This window comes from Stegostoma tigrinum, chromosome 1, assembly GCF_030684315.1.
Source record: "Stegostoma tigrinum isolate sSteTig4 chromosome 1, sSteTig4.hap1, whole genome shotgun sequence".
In the NCBI taxonomy this organism is placed as follows: domain Eukaryota; kingdom Metazoa; phylum Chordata; class Chondrichthyes; order Orectolobiformes; family Stegostomatidae; genus Stegostoma; species Stegostoma tigrinum.
The window spans coordinates 75,467,739-75,491,096 of NC_081354.1; the positions used below are offsets into that span (position 1 = coordinate 75,467,739).

The 23,358-nt window shown below is 40.3% G+C and overlaps 1 protein-coding gene across 1 annotated transcript in view; it reads right to left on the reverse strand.

Annotated features, from left to right (window-relative positions):
- Positions 1-3,678: 3,678 nt before the first annotated feature.
- The window catches only part of LOC125456730 (transmembrane protein 144-like), a 65,714-nt gene continuing 46,034 nt past the window's right edge, over positions 3,679-23,358 (reverse strand). Inside the window, exons 10-12 of the mRNA XM_059647320.1 lie at positions 18,340-18,437; positions 7,946-7,999; positions 3,679-4,322 (exon numbers count right to left, since the gene is read on the reverse strand). Coding sequence (XP_059503303.1) covers positions 4,227-4,322; positions 7,946-7,999; positions 18,340-18,437 — 248 coding nt within the window. The 3' untranslated portion in view covers positions 3,679-4,226. The remainder of the gene's footprint in view (positions 4,323-7,945; positions 8,000-18,339; positions 18,438-23,358) is intronic.

Consider the following 23,358-nt stretch of genomic DNA (forward strand, 5'->3'; position numbering starts at 1 on the left):
CTTTTGCCATCTGCCTGTTGCATAGTTATATTGAAGGAATGTTGATGGAAACAGACCCAATTCCAGCAGCAATGTGCTACTAAAATATGGTTACGCTAATACTTCAAATTGCAGTGACCACCTTGGGAAATACCTATTTAGTTTCTCTTATTGTTGCATAGAGACAATGTTGCTCATGTCGTGCCATATTTTATATTTTCCAGTCATATTCAATTTGTGCCATGTTGCATACTAATAATACAGAGGAATATAGAACAGTTAAACAAGCGAATAAAAACTTGTCAGATGGAATATAATGTGAGAAAATGTGAAGTTATGCATTTTAGCAGGAAAAACATGGAAGCTGAATATTATTTAACTAGAGAAAGACTGCAGAAAGTTTACAGAAGAGCGATGTGAGTCCTCGTTTATAAATCACAGCGTTAGCAAGTTCAGCAGGTAACAGGAAAAGAAAATGGAATGTTTGCCTTTAGTTTGAAGGGATTGGAGTGAAAATTGGTAAAATCTTTCTAAACCACTAAACAAGACAATATTCAAAGGGATTTGGGAGTTGTGGATTATTCACAAAAAGTTAGCATATAAATTCACTGAGGAATTAGAATGGCAAATGAAATGTTAGCCTTTATTTCAAGGGAAATGAAGTATGAAAGTAAGGAGATTTTGCTGAAACTACACAAGGTACTAGTCAAGATACCAAAGTGTGGGGCTGGATGAACACAGCAGGCCAAGCAGCATCTTAGGAGCACAAAAAGCTTTTTTTTTGATGAAGGGTCTAGGCCCCGAAACATCAGCTTTTGTGCTCCTAAAATGCTGCTTGGCCTGCTGTGTTCATCCAGCCCCACACTTTGTTATCTTGGATTTTCCAGCATCTGCAGTTCCCATTATCTCTGATCACAAGGTACTAGTCAGATGGCAGCTGGAATACTGTGAATAGGTTTGGGCCCTCTCTCTCTAAGGAAAGATATACTAGCATTGGAGGTTTACTCGGCTCTTACCACGTATGGTGGTAGAGGTGTGGATGGGGTTTGAATAGGATGAGCTTCTGTTCATTGAAATTTAGAAGAATGAAAGGTAAACTTATCAAAACATACTTAGAGCTTGATAGGGTCGAGTGCAAAGATTGTTTCCCCTTGTGGGAGAGTCTAGGACCAGAGTAATCTCAATGAAGGGTGGCCCATTTGAAGACAGAGGTTAGGAGGAATTTCTTCTCTGAAAGTGATCAATCTGTGGAATTCTTTACTGCAAGGGACTGTCAAGGCTGGATTGCTAAGTATATTCAAGGTTGAGTGAAGGGAACCCAGAATTATGGGGTAAAGGCAGGAAAGTGGAATTGAGGATGATCAGATCAACCAAGATCTCATTGATTGGTAGAACAAACACGATGGACTGAATAGCCTACTTCTGCTGCAATGTGTTATGGTCTTACTGTGTTTTCACTGTTCAGCAAATTTTAAATGTAAGTTCACTTTAAGCTAGAATTTCTTCTTATCTGCATTCTGTTCATTTGAAGTAAAAGAGTAGAAAATCAGGATCTCGACCTCGATCTACTTGCCTTTTAAGAATCTGCTGTTGCAGTCAAGCATTTTGATCATTAAGGATTTTCTGCAGTGAGATTCAGATATGGCCAGACCCTACTTAGCATTTTTCTTTTATGATTGCCTTGATCAATGGAAATTGCAAAACTGCAGCAAGTAACAGCTGGAGTTGGTGTCCACTCATTGATTACAATTTAATAGTGATTATTGCAGAAATGGTAGCAGCAAAAGAAATGGTATAATTTTTGGTCACCACAACCAGAACAGAAGTTCTCCCGGCTTCCAAGGCAGACCACCCATTGTCCTACAAGGATTTCAGGTAGCCTTGCACACAGTACTACTGCCTCAGCTTTAGATTACATTATGTAGCTCAATGTATTATTTTTAAAATGTACTAATCTTCAGAACTACTGGACTGCGTATATATTGAGATGAGATCTGAGCTTCAAATGCAGCCACAAACCATACTTATGATGGTTAAGATGAACTCCTCAGAGAAATAGCCACTGTCCTGGAGTATTTAGGTCTCATTTAAATTGTGACTAGCCATTTTGGTTTATTGGCAATAAGTTTCCACCTGGTATTACAACTATTAATCAGAACACATGTTGAAAGGTATTTAATTGTATCTCATATTTCTTTTGAATTAAATGAGCAATTGCTCAGCTATTTAGGATCATATACTGCACATTTTATGTTAAACCAAAGAAGTGAGGGTGCGATATTTCTTTTGACAGTCATGGTACAAACACATACGAAGCAGAATCATAGTGGGAAACAAATGTCAAATAATCTTTATTTACATTTTAATTTCTACACAAATTTGTTGTATAGCTGTCATTCTTCCCCCAATGATTCCCTGGTTCTTCACCTTACAATCTAAATACATTGTTGCTGAAAAAATATTCTCCAATTAAGTTTTACATGTTGAAGATAGACCATCACTTCAGATCATGATTTTTCATGAATAACAAAAATTACAAGTCCTTTTCTCCCCTGTTGCTCAATTAATTAATCCACTAATCTTTATATTTGCTGTTGTAAAAACATCTTTTAATATTTTAATGGCATTAACCTTATTTGAAAGCTGGTTATTAATGATCTCTGTCCCTTATCATCATTGAACAGGAACTGTTTATCCTATTAAACTGTTTATGACTTGCTTTAGGCATTAATTTACTTTTAAAAGAAAGAGGACCACATTGAGTGCATAGTCTGTGATTGGGTTCGTCTGATTTTGAATAATGTCACCTACCTTCTCTGAAGATTCCATGAGTTCCTGTTTGCAACTCTCATTCAACAACAGTTTAGTAACACTTTAACTTATTAAGTTAAAATTAATGACTTGATTTTATTAGTAATTGGTTAATGTTAGAATATTTTATATTTTTAAGGACACAGACCTATCCATGAGGATTCTTGGAAGTTCAGCAATGAGAATGGAGTGCTCTTTTTACGCTTATACTATTTGGTGTCCTTTATTTGTGACTCTGGTCTTTGTCTCTGTGTCCTCTACCTGCTGATGCCATCTTAATTTAGGACGGTCTCCTTTTAGGTTGATCCATAAATTTAAAAAAAAACAAAGAATGCATAAAAATAACTGAAACAGAGGAGTTTGAATTTAGTGGCTTGTCAGAGATAATGGAGTTCACCATTGTCCTAAAGATCCCTGAAAAATCTAGTAATTGCTGTTATATGGAATTCACCTTTCCCAATAAACTTCCATTTTTGCACCAACTAGGGAGATCTCTGGTGCCCAGCAGTGATGATGTCATTAAGCAAACAAAACAGCCAATCAATTTGAAGAATTCTAAGGAAGTAAAATGCACTGATTTTCTTTCACTACACTTATAGAAAGCAAAATAATGTTTGGGCATGCATTGGGATAAAGAAAGAAAGCTAAAGTATCTTATTTTAAATTTTAAGAAGTCCATGTTATAAAGTTTATCATTAGCAAAGTAGTTTGACTAATATAATATTAGTTTTTAAGGCCAAAATCAATAATTATGACTTAGCACATAATGAGAATGCATTTTTACATCAGGATTAATAGCATAAACATTGGAAATTCACATCAAATCCGTGATTACTAAATTAATCTAAATGAATTCTATTGGCAGTGACTCCAATATCGTACCCAGTGGAAAAGTGAGAAATTACTAATAGCAATTTCTGAATTTCTGTGCTGATGTCAGAAGATGTTGTCTGTTTCACAGCATATTTGAGGCTAAAGCCAGCAGTTCACCATTGATTTTGACTACAAAATCCAGCCATATGGAATGAAGGAAGAAAGTGCACTTTGGAAATTTTGCTATATTTTGTACTGACTACTAACTTCTATCGTTATTTGTTACACAAATTGCCTCCTTTTATTGGCATACAGTACAGCTCACTAAATATTTCATAGGGAATAGAATCCTGGTAAGAAACTGAGAATTAGTCTAAGCATTACAATATCACTTTTCTGCTAGAATACTGCTTTTTAATGATTACATAGTGTATTTCAATCAATGCACTTTAACTATAAGTGCATCTATGTTATGCTATGTGTCAGTTTAGACATATGACATAACAGTGCACACAAATACAATCAAATATTTATTATAATTTGTATCAGGTACATTACAGAAGGGTTTTTATTCCTTCTGAGAAATGGTAGGTACTCTGTTATTCTGTTTTCCACAATATGCATTAGGCGATTCCCTCTATTTTAGATAATCCTATGAGTATTGTTCCAGTAACAGCAACCGCAAGCACGACACCCAGTATTATGAAGTTCTTTAAACCCTGGTGACAGAACAATAATGAAATAAACTATATTTTATTTTCAGCAATTTATTTGAATTAAAATACAAAATATTCACTGGTGTACCATTAACACCAACAGCAAAATGAACATATTTTACCAATTGCTAAGCCTGACATTCTGGTAGTCAAGGAGAACTTGTGTGCTTGGTGTTTAGCCATCCATTCCATTATATGTACATCTGTTCACCACTGCTTCACCAGTAGCAGTACATTTTGTAAAGACTTTAGAAAAACCCCATCTGTTGAGTAGGTGTGATTGGTTGTGCTTTTTCAGTTTAGTACAATCAGGGAAATATAGAGTGGCTCTCTTTTGTAAGCAACACAATGTTTTCAGGCACTGTGCAAGAATTCTGTTTTGATTTAACATCACGGACCATTCCAATAAATTGTCCATGCGCTCCTTAAATTGGATTTTGTCCAAACTACTCATATCTTTGTAGACCACCAAGGATCAAACAGCAAGTGCTTGACATAATAAGATCGCTTATTGAGATGTGTACAGGTTACCATAACTCTCTTCCTTTAGTTGAATCGTATTTGTTTTGTACGTTTGAATACAAACACAGAGCAAAAAAATTTAACCGTACTTGATACCTTGGGTTAGACCCTTGGGACAAGGATATCACTTGCTCTCCACAAGACGTGTATATAAATTCTTTTAATGTGAAAAGTGTTGTACTGCAACTGCCAAAGGTCCTTGCTGAACAGGAATCTCTTCCTGTTCCTCTCTTACTGTCTACCGTAGAGTGTCAGCAGGACTTGTTGATTTATAAATCAACATGTTTGGCCATGTTATGATGAACCTTCTGTAACCAAATTCTGGGTAAGATTAAACCCACAACTTCTGACCCAGAGGCAGAGATACTACCCCTGTGCAACAAGCCTTCCTGATTTACTATCTAATGATACCTGCTGAGGTTAGATGTACTTTTGTATGATTTCATTTCAACATTTTTGCATGGCAGTTTGCTAAAGGGCAATTGGATAATGTTTGACAGATGGAAGCTGGTAGCTGGGGTTTGAGTGAACAAAACAAGGAAGTGTGCATCTCCTTGACCAATCAAATTGATGAACTGTAAAAGAGTCAATGCAAGCATGGCAAATGACCTGTAAATTAAAGCAAGTAAATTCAATGTCTTATCAGGTACAACATAGGAAATAGAGAGAAGGAAAGATTGGATAAAGAGAGAAAAAGAAGAAACAAATGAAAAGGTTAAAGTAATTATTGTTGATGGTTTTAAATTAGACAATAAAATTCTAAAGGAATGAGAATCCTTCCTTTAATTATTATTTGTTGCCAGAAAGAAAAAGGAAATGAGCAAAACTGAATTTTGTGGTGAATTTAGTTTCTATCCTTTGAGCCATTAAAATAACAGATTCAAACCATCTTAATGATGAGGCTTTGAGATACTTTGTTTTGCATAAAGTATTATACAAATAAAATATTCATATTCATTCAAAATAATAAAACCTACCAAGAAGAGTTTTTGAACAATTTGAAATTGAAATGCAACAGGTGATTTTAAGATAGCTGTTGAAAAGCTTGGTCAATGAGAGATTTTAATGAGAATTGAGAAGCAGGAAGGAAAGATGAAACATACGGAGGGGTAAGGACATGATTCAATACCTTAGAGCTTGTGTAGCGGAAGGTGCAGCCAACAATGATGAAGTGACTAAAACTGAGGAAGCTAGAACTGCAGGAGCACAGATAATTTAGTGTTATCGGACTGCAGGTAATTCACTGATGTATAATTGGAGGGCATGCTCATGAAAATGAGAGTTACATTTTAAGAAGGGGGGATGCAGGCCATTGAACATGTAGTTCAGACAGTTGAACAGGACTTGATTCAATATTAGAAATCAGCAGTGGAGTTTTGAATATCTGAAATAGATGAAAGGCTGGCCAGAACAGCGTATGAATAATAATAATTTGAGTTAGCAAAAGCAAAGAGTTAACAGTAGATGACTTCAGATAACAGTAAAAGTTGTAATGGTTACTGAAATGAAAGTAGACAGTTTTGATGATTGAGTGGATATTGAATTAGAAACTCATTACAGGGACAAACATAATACCAAGATTGTGATTAGGCTGTTTCAGCATCAGGTAGTTACCGGCAAGAGGAATGGTTTGGGGTCTTGGGAACTCAATTTGACACAGTGAAAAACAGGGACTTTAAACTTTCCAATGTTTATTGGAAGAAATGCCTGCTCCTTTAGTTGTGGTTTTCAGGTAAGCAGTCTGACAAATCAGAGAATGTCATGGAGTTGACAGTGGTGGTGATGTGGTGGAGCTGGACCCAATTTTTCCATTATTATCACAATATGAATACACACAACTGCAATGAATCTTTGAAGTTGAATAACTACTAGCAGCATCCATCATCCAATAAATTCCTGAACATCATGAAAAGCAGACAGCTTTCATCTGGGACTTCAGCCCATCTGGAGTAATACCATACGAGACCAGCAGTAAAATAGTTATCGTTGAATTGAAGAAGAATATTTTTTCACTGTAACTCTTAGTAATAGAATCTTGGGTATCAGCAATAGCTCATCCTGGTGGAGAGAATTACTTTAGGTCCACTTAAAGTAACTTTCTTAGAAATAGTATTTTTGAAAACAATACTTGAACACTGACTACTTAATATTCACATGAACATTATCATTGATCAATCCCGTTTGCTATAGTCTTAGGCAGAGGAAAGTGTTAGATGGCCATTCATACAATTATTACCTTGAATAGATTTACCTAGAGTTTTTGTCACAGCAAAATAGACCATTCAGCTTGCTGGTTCTGAGTGATGCTTTAATTCCACATAAGTATCCTCCCATCTGTCTTCACCTCCCCCTATTTCAAATGTGTCCTCCTGCAGTGAGTTCCATATTTGCACAATTGTCTGAGTTAAGCAGTTACTTTTGAATTCTCTACTGAATTTGTTAATGATCATCTTATACTAATCACACTTCGTTTTGGACTCGCTTACAACTTTTTGCATAACGTTGAAGATACCTTCTCAGGTTAGTCTCTTTTCCAAACAAAATAACCCTGGTCTTTTCAGAGACAAAAATAAAAATAGGTGGAAAAGCTCAGCAGGTCTGGCAGCATCTGTGCAGAGTTATCAGAGTTAACGTTTCAGGTCAACTGACTCTGATTTCTCACGACAGATGATTCCAGACATGCTGAGCTTTTCTACCAATTTCTATTTTTGTCTCTAGACGCTGTAAATCAACCTTCTCTCGGTTTTTTCCCGGTCTTTACAGCCTTTCCTATTAGTTTCATCCCCATAAATTTTTTTTGTTCATTCTCGATTGCTTTTTTTTGTAATAGCAAGGGCAGAACTTTTTAAGTTTTTAACAACTCCTTTGCTTCTAAATTCTAAGCAGATCTGATCTTTTGCAATTAATTTTAATAGCTCATTATGCAACCATTCCTTTGTTTTTTTCCCTCATAATTCGAGACCGTGGTTTGTTTTCATGCCAACTATACCTTTTTGTAACACCAAGCAATATCACAGCTGCAGGAAGATATTACTGTTTCCATTTATTGTTATGGAGTGACTCAGATTTCTAAAGCTATTTCTTCAAAATACAAATGAACTGACCTTTATCTCTTTAAAGTAAAACACTCCCCAGGTTAACGAGATTACAGCAGGACCCTGAAAAGTGAAAAGGAAAGTGGGGATCATTCCTTTAAGTGTATGAAATTGCAGTTAGTGCAGCAGTAAAAGTTAATCATTCCAGTCCACTTACTTGTGTAATGGATTGGCACTCTGTATACAATCCATTTTAAATTATATAATTAACATATTATGTTACAACTTAAAATGATACAAAATTCATATCTGCAACCCAGCAAAGTCCTCGCATTGGTAATGTCAAACTATCGAAAGTGTACGATAACATGAGAATGGTAACATAAGAGCAAACCACTGAGTGTACTGGAAATCCCAAGTATATCCGAAAATTCTCAAAATGGGCAGCGTGTGAGACATCTGCAGAGAGAGCAGCAGAATTAATGGGTGGTGTAGTGATTAGAATGAGATCAGCCGGGTGGACCTTATAGAATAGGGGTTCCTGGATTTGTTTAGATTAACAGCCCCAATCAGGGAGCCCAGGCTGACAGCTATACACAGGAGTGCCAGGATTCTGCTCACTCTAAGATCCAGCTCTGTACTAGCTGGGTCACTGTCATGTCGGTCACCACTGACAATACCAGACTGTTGACACAAAAAGATCCTGTCCTGACAAAACTAAACCAGCCAGTAGTGATGGAGGAAGACAAAACAGCCATCACAACCAGGACTGAAATGTTTCTGGACCCAGCAAGACCAGATCACCATAGAGAACGACATATTGCTATGGGGATTAAGAGTGATTGTCCCAAGCAAAGGTCACTGCCAGGTAGTGGCTGAATGCCACCAGTGTCATCCAGAGGTTTACAAAATGAAGATGTTGGCGAGAATGTATGTCTGTTGGCTGGGATGGGATGCCAACATAATTACCACCAGCAGCTCCCCCACATTCTTAAGAATGGCCCAGATAAATCCTGGATTGGATTACATGTCAACAATGCCAGTCTTTTCATGGGCTTTATGTTTTTAGTCATTGTGGACACCCATTCAAAGCGGTTGTAAATGGATAGAGTTCATTCGTCAAACGCAGGGATAACAATTGAAAAGTTACAAGCATCTTTGCAATACATGGACTCCCGGAGATGTTGGTCACAGACAACGGCTCATCACTTACCAACAAGGACTTCAAATATCACCTGAAAACAAATGGTATTTCACATATAAAGACTGCTTCACACCATCCATTGTCCAAAGATTTGGTGGAAAAAGCAATCCAAACATTGAAGGTAGGCTTAAAGAAACAGCCTACAGCTTCACTCAATACCAAACTGTCCCAATTCCTGTTTGCTTACAGGACCACCCCTTCACACAACTACAGGGATAGCATCAGCAAAGTTGCTTATGGGGAAAAGACTCTGCACCAAGTAAACTCTATCTTCTTCAGGAGGAGGATAAAATGGCATCAGAAACGCCACTGGTAGACGCGAGACTCCTCTAAGTGAGAGAGGCAGTTCACTTCAGGGGACAAAGGTTGCTATGGAAACCACAAGAATAGCCCTGCACGGGTGCCTGTTATTCCTACTGTCTGCACAAGATGGTGCTGTAAGTTCTACAGCAACTAAACTCTAAAGTATGCGAGTAATTCTGTAAAATCAAGCTGTAGCTTCTCACAACAAGCTCAATTAAAATATATAGTATTTCTACCAAACAATTCAGCAAAGCCACAGGACCTTTGCCATTTTTTTTCCTTAAATAAACTGTGCTGCTATTAAATGGGTATTTAATCGTTAAGAAACCAAAAAAGCTGAACATATTCGAATTCAAGATAACAAAGTGTGGAGCTGGATGAACACAGCAGGCCAAGCAGCATCTTGGAGCACAAAAGCTGACGTTTCGGGCCTAGACCCTTCATCAGAGAGGGGGATGGGGTGAGGGTTCTGGAATAAATAGGGAGAGAGGGGGGGAGGCGGACCGAAGATGGAGAAAAGAAGATAGGTGGAGAGAATATAGGTGGAGAGGTAGGGAGGGGCTAGGTCAGTCCAGGGAAGACAGACAGGTCAAGGAGGTGGGATGAGGTTAGTAGGTAGGAGATGGGGGTGCGGCTTGGGGTGGGAGGAAGGGATGGGTGAGAGGAAGAACAGGTTAGGGAGGCAGAGACAGGTTGGACTGTTTTTGGGATGCAGTGGGTGGAGGGGAAGAGCTGGGCTGGTTGTGTGGTGCAGTGGGGGGAGGGGACGAACTAGGCTGGTTTTGGGATGCGGTGGCGGAAGGGGAGATTTTGAAGCTGGTGAAGTCCACATTGATACCATTAGGCTGCAGGGTTCCCAGGCGGAATATGAGTTGCTGTTCCTGCAACCTTCGGGTGGCATCATTGTGGCACTGCAGGAGGCCCATGATGGACATGTCACCTAAAGAATGGGAGGGGGAGTGGAAATGGTTTGCGACTGGGAGGTGCAGTTGTTTGTTGCAAACCGAGCTGAGGTGTTCTGCAAAGCGGTCCCCAAGCCACTGCTTGGTTTCCCCGATGTAGAGGAAGCCACACCGGGTACAGTGGATGCAGTATACCACATTGGCAGATGTGCAGGTGAACCTCTGCTTAATGTGGAAAGTCATCTTGGGGCCTGGGATAGGGGTGAGGGAGGAGGTGTGGGGGCAAGTGTAGCATTTCCTGCAGTTGCAGGGGAAGGTGCCGGGTGTGGTGGGGTTGGAGGGCAGTGTGGAGCAAACAAGGGAGTCACGGAGAGAGTGGTCTCTCCGGAAAGCAGACAGGGGTGGGGATGGAAAAATGTCTTGGGTGGTGGGGTCGGATTGTAGATGGCGGAAGTGTCGGAGGATGATGCGATGTATCCGGAGGTTGGTGGGGTGGTGTGTGAGAACGAGAGGGATCCTCTTAGGGCGGTTGTGGCGGGGGCATGGTGTGAGGGATGTGTTGCGGGAAATACGGGAGACGCGGTCAAGGGCGTTCTCGATCACTGTGGGGGGAAAGTTGCGGTCCTTGAAGAACTTGGACACCTGGGATGTGTGGGAGTGGAATGTCTTATCGTGGGGACGGAGGCGGAGGAATTGGGAATAGGGGATGGAATTTTTGCAGGAGGGTGGGTGGGAGGAGGTGTATTCTAGGTAGCTGTGGGAGTCGGTGGGCTTGAAATGGACATCGGTTACAAGCTGGTTGCCTGAGATCGCGCGCCCTTGACCGCGTCTCCCGTATTTCCCGCAACACATCCCTCACACCCCGCCCCCGCCACAACCGCCCAAAGAGGATCCCCCTCGTTCTCACACACCACCCCACCAACCTCCAGATACAACGCATCATCCTCCGACACTTCCGCCATCTACAATCCGACCCCACCACCCAAGACATTTTTCCATCCCCACCCCCGTCTGCTTTCCGGAGAGACCACTCCCTCCGTGACTCCCTTGTTCGCTCCACACTGCCCTCCAACCCCACCACACCCGGCACCTTCCCCTGCAACCGCAGGAAATGCTACACTTGCCCCTACACCTCCTCCCTCACCCCTATCCCAGGCCCCAAGATGACTTTCCACATTAAGCAGAGGTTCACCTGCACATCTGCCAATGTGGTGTACTGCATCCACTGTACCCGGTGTGGCTTTCTCTACATTGGGGAAACCAAGCGGAGGCTTGGGGACCGCTTTGCAGAACACCTCCACTCGGTTCGCAACAAACAACTGCACCTCCCAGTCGCAAACCATTTCCACTCCCCCTCCCATTCTTTAGATGACATGTCCATCATGGGCCTCCTGCAGTGCCACAATGATGCCACCCGAAGGTTGCAGGAACAGCAACTCATATTCCGCTTGGGAACCCTGTAGCCTAATGGTATCAATGTGGACTTCACCAGCTTCAAAATCTCACCTTCCCCCACCGCATCCCTAAACCAGCCCAGTTCGTTCCCTCCCCCCACTGCACCACACAACCAGCTAAGCTCTTCCCCTCCACCCAGTGCATCCCAAAACCAGTCCAACCTGTCTCTGCCTCCCTAACCTGTTCTTCCTCCCACCCCAAGCCGCACCCCCATCTCCTACCTACTAACCTCATCCCACCTCCTTGACCTGTCCATCTTCCCTGGACTGACCTATCCCCTCTCTCCACCTATCTTCTTTTCTCTCCATCTTCGGTCCGCCTCCCCCTCTCTCCCTATTTATTCCAGAGCCCTCACCCCATCCCCCTCTCTGATGAAGGGTCTAGGCCCGAAACGTTAGCTTTTGTGCTCCTGAGATGCTGCTTGGCCTGCTGTGTTCATCCAGCCTCACATTTTGTTGTCTTGGATTCTCCAGCATCTGCAGTTACCATTATCACATATTCTAATTCATATGTGTTTGTTAAGAGCACAAGAAATTGGTGTAGAGGTGGACAATATGGTCTGGAAAGCCTACTCCACCATTCAAAATGATCGTGGTTCATTGTGGCTTCTTGACAACTTCCTTAACTTCCTTCAGAACCAAAAAGCTGCATTATGCAGTCTTAAATATAAATATTGATGGAGCATTCTGCAGTAGTGAATTCCAAAGATTTGCACCCATTTGGTACACAGGCTTTAATGTCGTAGTGAGTGATGTGGCCTTCTGGATATGTGTATATGGATACATAAATGCTAGCACTCAGGATTACAGTGCCTATCTTGTTCAAAAAACACAACAATGTCTCTATATTATCAACATACTGTTCCAATAGTTTGTTCTACTATTATGTCTAAACTAAAGAAAATTTACAACTGTTTTTTGTAATCAAATATGTAAACTGAAATTTTACTTAATGCTGTCGCTGAGGTGGTTCAATGATGTGCTTCTCCTTTTGAATTAGTACCTTCTGCATGACAATTCCACAAATTATGATTCTCTTCTAAACATCTTATGCGTATGTCCTCTGCAAATATTTCAGCTTCATTATGTGCCGGATCTATTGATTTCTTGCATTTCTTTCTTATTTCCTCTTTTAAATGCCTCTTTTTTTTGCAATTTATTATTGATCCCTAGTAAACCATTTTCTGGCTCTAATATCGTGTTAAGTGCGCCTGTAGTTCATTAATTTGTTGCTGGAACTCAAAACTCTCATTATTTCAGAGCCAGAAGACAATGGTGTGGTTTTTAAAAATATGTTACATCTGGTTTCATGATAGAGAAGAATGATAGAGGTTTGAAATTCAGGGAAGACTACAGTGATATCCATGAAAATTTATTGAGAGGGAGGGGGGTATAAATGGTTTTAGTAGGATTAAAGTTAGATAGGTCACTAGGCCCAGATGAATGGCATCCAAGGCTGTATGAGAAGCAAGGGAGGAAATTGTGGAAGCCCAGACATTAATTTTCAAATCGTGTCTGGTCATGGCAGAAGTGCCTGAAGACTGGAGGTCACCTGATGTGGTATCATTGTTCAAGAAGGATGGTAGGGATAAATCAGGGAACAAGCCAGTGAGCCTCATATAAGAGGGAGGGAAAGTACTTGGGAGGATTCTGAGGAGCAGAATTAATCTCCACTTTGAGAGTCAAGGTTTGATCAAAAATTGTCAGCGCAGATTGTCAAGGGGAAGATCAGATCTGCAAGTTTTTCTTTAATTAATGAGGCGACTCAATGTGGGAACAAAGGAAGTGAATCATGAAAGGATGTAGTTTAGATGGACCTCAGTAAGGCTTTTGACAAAGTCTTACCTGGGAGACAGGTCAAGGTGATAAGAACCCATGGGATCCAGAGCAATTTGGCAAACTGGATCCAAAACTGGCTCAATGGTCAGTGCGGAGGATTATAGGCAAAGATTGTTTTTGTGACTGAAAACTTGCGTCTACAGACATACCGCAGGTTTCAGTGCTGAGTCCTATGTAGTTTTGAGTCTATTTAAATGATCTAAACTTAAATGTAGAAGGTTTGATCAGTAGTTTTGCAGATGACACAAAAAGCTAATGTAGTAAATAGCAAAGAGGAAATCCTTGAACTACGGGATGGTATAGTTGGGCCAATCAGATGAACAGAAAATGCTAAATGAAACTTAATTTCAACGTGTGGGGTGGTGATATATTGCTAAAGAATGTAATGGAGTACACATTGAATGGTAGGGCCTTAGCAAGTGAAGAGAATCAGAGGAACCTTAATGTACGTGTCCTCAAATTCTCAAGGGCAACAGAATATATAGACACAGTGGTTACAAAGGCGAAACAAATGGTTACCTTTACTAGTCAATGCATTGAATATGAGAGGAGCAACCCTTTCATTTTTTTCCAAAATTCACTCAGCTTTTCAGTCTCTCAATGGTACTAATTCAGGTTAATTTTTCTCAATCTAATTTAATACTTTTTAAAAAATATTTGTTTGTGTTTTCTGTGCAAAAAGTTAACATCATATTGTCTCCCTGAGCTTGGAACAATCACACTTTTAGTGAGATAATATCGATGCTGACACTGTGTGTATTCTTCCAGATCTCATTGAGTCATAGAGTCTTACAGTATGGAAACAGGCCCTTCAGTTCAACCCATCCAGAACGACCATGTTTCCCAAACTAGGCTGGTCACACCTGCCTGCTCTTGGCCGATATCCTTCCAAACCTTTCCTTTTCAGGAACTTATTCAATTGTCTTTTAAACATTGCAACTGCATCCACACTTCTTCTGGCATTTCTGTCCACACGTGAACCACTTTTGAGTAAAAACATTGCTCCTCATGTCCTTTTTAAGTCTTTCTCCTGTCACCTTAAAATATGCCCCATGGTTTTGAACTCCCCCATCCTATGGAAAAGATCCTTGTCATTCCCCTTATCTGTGCCCATCATGATCTTATAAACCTCTTTCAGAGCACCCCTCAGCATCCTACGCTCCAGTGAAAACAGACCCAAACTTTCCAGTCTACTTTTATGTACCAAACATGCCATTCCCAGTAACATTCTGGTCAATATTTTCTGAACCCTCTCCAATCTAACAATATCCTTCCTGTAACAGAGCAACCAGAATTGCACTCAGTATTCCAGAAGAGGCATCACCAATGTCCTGTACAACATCAAGTTGACATCACAACTCCTATACTCAAAGATCTGAGCAATGAAGGCAAATGTATTAAACACCTTCTTAACCACCCTTTCTACCTGTGATGCAAATTCCAAAGAATTATGTCACTGAAACCCTAGGTCTCTCTGTTCTACCACACTATCCAAGGCCCTACCATTAGTTGTATAAGTCCTGTTCTTGTTTGTCTTACCAAAATGCAATATCTCACATTTATCCAAATTAAACTCCACCTGCCAATCCTCAGCCCATTGACCCAATTGATCAAGATCTCTTTGTAATCTTTGATAACTTTCTACATCTCACCATGTGCTATTGAATATTCCACTGTTGTTTTTCACTGACCATTGCGCAGCAGTAAGTGATAACAAATCCTGGATATACATGTACACAACAGGGTAGCTCCTGGCTCTTTTCAAATAATGTAGCAGTAATATGTCTGTTCCTGTTTTTCTTCTTATAATGCCTGTCATTAAAACTTATCTTTTGGATGCAGCTGCTGGTCAGCCGGCATTTGGAATATTGTGAGCAGTTTTGCGGTATCTAAGGAAGGATATGCTGGCGTTGGAGGATGCCCAGAGGAGATTTACAAGAATGATCCTGGGAATAAACCGCTTGTCTGATGAGAAGCGGATGAGGACTGTGAGTTTGTAATTGCTGGAATTTAGAAGGATGAAGGGAATCTGACTAAAGCTTACAGAATACTGAGAGGAGACAGTTAATGTAGAAAAGATGCTTCCACTATTAGGAGACATTAGGATCCAAGGACACAGCCTCAGGGTGAAAGATTGACTCTTTAGAAGTGAAACAAGGAGGAAATTCTGCAGCCAGAGAGTGGTGAATCTATGGAATTCATTGTCAGGAAAACCATGGAGGACAAGTCTGAGTGTATTTAAGACAGAGATAGATAAGTTCTTGATTTGTATGGGGCTCAAGGGTTACGGGAAGAAGGCGGGAGTATAATGCTAAGAAGCATATCGGCCATGAACAAATGGCACAGGAGACTTGATGGATTGAATATGATATAATTTGTTACATGTTTCCTGGCTGTCTGGTTCCTGTTTAAAGAAATATTAGATGCGCAAGTTTTCCCACTCCTTGGAACTGACACTAGTTAAAACATTGCCGTATTCTGCATTTCATTAATATATGCTGAGTAACAATTAACACCCGATCTTTCAACTAAATAAATTCCATAAATCAAGCAGGTTATATCTATCCTATGTTTGGTTGTCAGAAGTATAGTTGTATTCTCACTTTACAAATTGGTGTAAGTAATTTACATTGTAGCGATCTGCGAAGCCTGCTTCGACAGTACTTCCAAACCCATGACCTCTATCACCTAGAAGGAGAAAGGCAGCAGATGCATAGGAACCACCTCCCACAAGTCACTGCCTGTCCTGACCTGGAGTTCTTTCTGTTACTGGGGTAAACTCCTGTACCTCCCTTCCTAAAAGTACTTTGTGTGTACCTGCAACTGAAGGAAAGCAACGATCCAAGAAGGCACCTTCTCAAAGGCAATTAGGGATGGGCAACAAATGCAGGGCCTTGCCAACAATGCTCACATCCTATGGAAGAATAAAAATTACGTCCACAAAAAAAAGATTTAAAATGATCCAGCACCATACTCCAATAGCGCCAGTGACATTGAGTGGGTTTTATTTGAAAAGGACAGTGAACAGAAACATTCTTGAAGTCAAACCACTTACCCAATAAATAAAATAAAATGATAGTAAGTGCAGATCAAAAACCCTGTATCAATGAAGCACCTTCAATGACAAATAAAGGTCTGGCAGGTTAAAATGTAGCTTGGAGTCCTTTGTCCAAATGCACAATAATTTGTTTTTGCTCTGGAGGACTGCCAGCTCTATTTCATTGCAACATGTAATTGAATACATCTATGTATCACAATAAAGTTTAGTTAATTTCATAATTTGTCTATTGTAAGAGTTGATCCAGTTGATCTAATCTATAATCTAGAATAACCGTAAATTGGAACAATGGCTGATAAGTGAACACAGCATTCTGGGTTTGATTTCTGCCTCCAAGAAGTTGATCATTTTAATTTCACCTTAACCATTATTGCTTATGTCCAATCTATAAAGCACTTTACCCATTTTATCTATTTGTATAACAGCAAACACTCCAGTTGTGAAGAAAGCTTCAACTGAGCTGTGAGCCCCAAAGACGGGAAGAGAGAAGAGCTCCACCCCTAAAAAGAACAGAACTATATGCAGTTATGCAGTAAGTTACACTTTCACTGCATAAAGGAAAAATAGCAAAGTGCAATCATGCTACAGCATGGTGAGATATTGAGCATAATTGCTGAAAAAAAACCTATTAGCAAAAAAAAGCCAAAGTGGAGAATGTAATTTTTTTTAAAACAACTAATGAAAACTAAAATTTAATTAACAATGTGTGAGAATATGATAATGTTCCAGTTTAGGCACATCTAACCGCTTGCAGAGCTAATGTCTAAACTGAGTCCAAACTAAAAGCTGCATCAGAGGAGCAGGAAGGCTGATGTTTTGAGCCTAGACCCTTCTTCAAAAAATGTGAAGATGTTCTGAAGAAGGGTCTAGACCCAAAACATCAGCCTTCCTGCTCCTCTGATGCTACTTGGCCTGCTGTGTTCATTCAGTTCTACACCTTGTTATCTTGGATTCTCCAGCATCTGCAGCTCCTACTATCCATGGATGAATAAATAATAGATGTCACTGGGTACATTTGTGCGGTGATTGTATACCTGGACATTTCAGAGACTTGGACATATAATCCTTAAATTATGACTTCAAATCACATTGGGACAATTGGAGAATCCAATTTAAAATTGCTGTTTATTTGCTCTGTATAAGTGAGTTGCAGTTTCATATATTACGACACCAACTGTACTCAGTTGTAATTAATTTGTTGTAAAGGGCTTTGGACATCCTGAGGTCATGGAAAATACTATATAAATGTATGTCGATTTTGTCTTTCATGAGCTATTGTGTTGTTGTTCAAACTGAATTGGTTCACTAATGTTCTTTAGGAAAGGAAACCTCCCTCTCTCTGAAGTTTCCTAACCAGCCAGTTGGCTATATAATATCACCACAAAGGATTGAAGCGGTTCAGAAGGAAACCCCCACCACATGCTCAGATAGCTTGCTAACGATATCAGTGTCCTGAGAATGAATTATAACTAATTCACTGTGTTTCTTTGGAATACAATGGTGTTGACAGCACATATGTCTATATATCCAACATTGATATGAGACTAAGGTGTGTGTTCTGCTTGTGATTTTAATGTCAACAGAATTGCACAGCTAACAAATGATTCTCAGTGCCTTTCCAATTCAGCTTTAACAATAATTCAGATTTTTCCATGTTACTTTCTATTATCTTTGCTACAGTTACAAATGTAAGCAATACTCACAGCAGTAACAAGAGGAAAAGTGATAACTGCACCAAGGAAATAGTTTGCCAGAAACCACGCGCTGTTTGCTATTCCCCACAGGAGTCCTGAAAAGAAAGCTAAGAAGAAAATAAATTGGGAAGCGTTAATTATCTGCATATGTTTCTCCAAAGGAAATAACAGAATAATTGATTGTGAATGCTAGAAGACTCTGTTTGAAGCACAGAATCTTTCCATCAAATTGGAAATGAATAAAATAGAGAACTAATGCCCAAAATATCAGGAGTATTGAGAAACAAATGCACAGGACTCTAGACTCTTCAAAGGACTTTGTGGAGCAGGAAAATCTTTGGGTTCCTACCGACTGTTTCAGAAGCAGCAGGACATCAACCAACCTTGTCAGTGAATCATTACAACAGAGAAGGATGCCATTCTGCCCATCATATCAGTGTCAGCTCTTTGCAAGGGAAATTGTCCTAATCCAACTCCCTTGCCTTTCTCCCACAGCTCTGTAATCTTTTTCTCTTTTCAATTATTGAATTCTCTTTTGATTATCTTGCATGAACTCTTCCTCCACCATACTTTCAGCTAGTGCATTCCAAATTCTCACCACTCACGTTTAATAAAATCTCCCTCAGGTTCCTGTTGTTTTGTTTTGTCAGTCACCCTAAGCTAGCATCGTCTGGGTCTCTATGCTTAGTCTCTATGCAGCAGATTCACTCTACCCTATCTTTAACACTCCTCCCAATTTTTAACATATGCATCAAATCTCCTCTTAATCTTTCATCTCCATGGAGCACAGCCTAAGCTTCTCCAATCCATCCATACAATTGAAGATTCTCATCTCTGACATCAATATTGTGAACCTTCTCTGCTTTCCATATCTTTTCTAAAGTGCAGTGGTCAAAACAGGATACAATATTTCAATTTTATAAAGATTTATTATAACTTCCTTGATTGTGTTCTCTGGTTAATGAGCCCAGAATCCATTTTTCAATCTGCCCTGGCAGTTTCAAAGATTTGTGTACATGTAACCCCCAAGCCCCTCAACTCCTGGCCTAATTTAGAATCAAACCAGATATTTAAATTACTTCCACTTATCCATCCTAACAAAATGCATCACATTTTTCAAAACCTGAGTGCATGTTCTGATGAGGCCAACTTCAACACGGGAGTCTCCGAAATGTTTATCTTCTTCCTCAACTGACGATTCCTTAGCACTGTTGTCAACAAGGCTCTCAACCAGATTCGACCTATCTTATTCCATCTCTTCCCTCCCAAAAAAGTGATAGGGTTCCCCTTGTCTTTACCTACCATCCCACCAACATCCACGTCTAGAAGATCATCAGCTGCCATTTTCGCCACCTCCAGCAAGATGCCGTCACTAGATACATATTCTCCTCCCCTCCATTGTTCACCTTCTGCAGGGACCATTCCCTCTGGGTCCATTCTTTCTTAATGCCCACCACCCTCCTACAGCTCCATGGCACTTTCCCCTGCAACCACCGAAGGTGTAACACCTGCCCGTTTACCTGCCCCCTCCCCAGTATCCAATGGCCAAAACATACCTTCCAGGTGAAGCAGCTCTTCACCTGCACTTCTCAGAATCTAGTCTACTGCATTCGCTGCTCACAATGTAATCCCCTCTACCTTGGAGAAACAAAGCATAGACTGAGTGACTGCTTTGCAAAACATCTACGTTCTACCTGCAGAAGAGACTCTGAGCTACCAGTCGCCTGCCACTTTAACACACCACCCTGTTCCCTGGCCAACGTCTCTGTTTTAGGCTTTCTGCAGTGTTCCAGTGACACTCAGCGCAAGCTGGAAAAATAACAGCTCATTTTCTGTTTGGGAACACTGCAGCTCTTCAGAGTCAATATCCACTTCCAATAATTTTAGGGCCTGAACTCTCCCATGTCCCAGGCCCCTACCCCACATGCCAGGCTTTGTTATCACATACTCTGCCATAATACACTAACTATCGTTATTCACTAACAGTCCCCATTAACAACTCATCACCCTCACGGCTAGATCGTTATCCCCTCCTTTGTCCAACTGTCCTTCTCTCTCTTTGGGCTCTATCCCCAACTAGTGTTTACTCCTTACTCCCTCCCTCACCCTGTCTTTTTCATTAAAAAATAACTGACATTTTCCGAGCTACCATCAGTTCTGAAGAAGGGGCACTGGATCTGAAATATTGACTTGGATTTCTCATCACAAATGCTGCCAGACCTGCTTCTGTTTTTGTTTTTGAAAATGAATAACTTCATATTTTTCTGCTTTAGATTTCATCCTCCAATTGTTTGTCCTTTACATCTGTTGGTCTATGTGTCTTTTGACTATCCTCGTCACAGTTCAAAATACCTCCAAATGTTTTGTTCCCTGCAAATGCTGAAATTATTTCTTGGTCAATCAATCCTCAATCGTGATTGAGAAAATATTGGTGGATGGGGAGTCCAACTACAATCCTTCCTTCAAACTGAAAAACTTCCCTACTGCTCTCTGTTTCCTAATGCTCAGCCAATTTTGTATCCAGCTTGTTATAATTCCCTTTATTTCTTTGTCTTCAATAATGTTAACCAGCATGTGACTTGGCACTTTAGCAAATATCTCTTGGCAGTTCATGTACACATTAACTGCTTTATTCTCTGTTACCTTATCAAAAAACTGAAGCAAATTCAGCACAATCTGCCTTCTAGGTGGCTGTCTTAATTAATCTACATCTGTCTAAATTCCTATTGATTTTGTCTTGAATTGTTGATTCCAAAGGCTTTTGAGCTTACAAGCTAAACTGACAGATCTGTAGTTACTTGGTTTATCCTTACAAGCTCTTCTGATCAAAGTTCTAACATTTGCAGTTCCCCAGTCCTCTGGCATTACCCCCGTATCTAAGAAGGTTTGGGAGATTATGGTCACCCTGATGGGAGCCCAATAAATAAGAACCACCTCTGGGACTGCCATTCCTGTAGAAGCAGTGCATTAGCAGCGCCCACAATGTGAGGGCAGCCAGCAGCCATCAGTCTGACTGCAGTGTGAGTACGTCCACAGTACATCTACTGCCCTTTAAGGAAGGAAAACTGCCACTCTTACCTGGTCTGTGACTCCAGATCCACAGCAATGTGGCTGACTCTTAACCGTGCTCTGGGTAATTAGGGATGGGCAATAAATGCTGCCTTGCCAGCAACGCCCTCATCCCGTTAATGATTATTTTTTAAATCATCGGCACATTTGGGAGCAATGCAAGGAGACAGAGATGAGGATGGTAGGCTTTCAAGTCGAACACTTCATGAAAGACTGTTGCAGAATAGGCATGTATCCTATGACTGACCAGAGGTTCTTCATTTTCAGCAAGGGAAGGTCCAATTGCACATAATGTCAAGTTACTCTGAGCCCCACCTTGAGCACTCACTCCCTGAGAGCTGATAATATACTAAGACTGCAGTGGTCCTGTCTGCTTTTCGAATAATTGGAAATTCCAATCCCTGTTAATGCTTTTGAGGGCCATAATTGACATCCTGCTATTGCCAGGCATGTTTGCTATTACCCATCTGAAGCTGCCAAAGTAATAGAAACAGTTTGGGTCGTCAGCCTCCCCTTGCTGTCAAACCCGCCTCCAGGTTTCAGGATAAATTGTGTACCCTCCCCAACCGCAGTTCTTTTGCATCAGTGTCCCAAATACTTGCACCAATTGAGTTAGACATCACAGAGAGAACAGAGTACCTAGCAATAATTTTCTAATCTGCAAGATAATAATAGGAAACAATCCATTGGAGTTTTCAGCAAGTTTTCATAAACCTGATGACAGCATTCAGCACACATCAATCTTTTGATATTTCAGCATCATTTCTGAAGTATATACACTCCTCCATTTACTCCTGCAGTGCAATGTTTGAAACTTATTCATATTAAGTGCACACTTTACAATATGCAATCATTTCTACTCAATCACATTATCAATCTTCCCAATTCATTTCATATTTCCTGAACTCCTGTTCATAAATAAATGCCCCTCTTAATTTGCTATTGTTGAAAAGTTTATCATTTTATATCAGTTTCTGAATTCAGATCATGAATCTGTATCCTATACACATTTAGATTAATTGGCGAAAGTATTGAAACTAGCCTGTGTGATAATAGCTATCCTGAAGAAATTATCACTTACTCTATACAGGTCAAACTCATGAAAAAGCTAATGGGTACCACTTTTGACCCTAACCATTGTTCACTCTACCTCAGATGACCCTGAAAGAGGAAGGTGTCTCAATTGTTGAAACAACAGGTGAGGCTAACTATGGTACTTGGAGGTGAATTCAGAAGTAGTTTTCTCCGCTGACCAGAGGCCAGCTATTTATTAAACCAAGAACATTTGTTTACCACCCAAATGAATAATATGATTAATGATTTCCAGTGTAGGTGTCTTGTCAGACATGTCTGCCCTGCATCCCAGCAACTAGTGGACTGTATCAAGCAACACAACCCATTGACCATTTCCAGCAGAAAGCATGGCAGTCATACTCTTCCAGCCAATGTTTTCAGGTCTCAGAACAACACGTCTAACATCAGGCATGATTCTGCTTTTGATTCAAATTTACTAAATAATATGACTGTGCTGGGAATTACAGCAGAAATTTGTTTAAGACTACCAGTTGAGCTCAGTGTGATGCATTTCCGCTTGCTAGAAACTATATATGTTAACACACAGGCTCTGGTTTTATTAAGGCAAAGGAATTCAGTCATATGGTGAACATATCTCATTGAGAAAAATACGGGACAAAAGTAAGCCAGAAGTAACATGACCCTGGTACCTCTGGGTGATGGGATAAGATACACAAGGGCAGGCACAGCAACACAAGGCAGGGATGCTGTGAGTAGCCAGGTGGGCTCAGAATGAGGTGTATGAAAGATGCAATCTGGTTCAGTCCATGAGCTAAGTTCATGCCTTCGAGAGGACAGTGACCTTGCTGCAGCATTGCAATAATAGCTGCCAGTGCAGCCCACAAATCAGCATTGAAATTCGGAAGGGTACTGGAAGTGAATCAT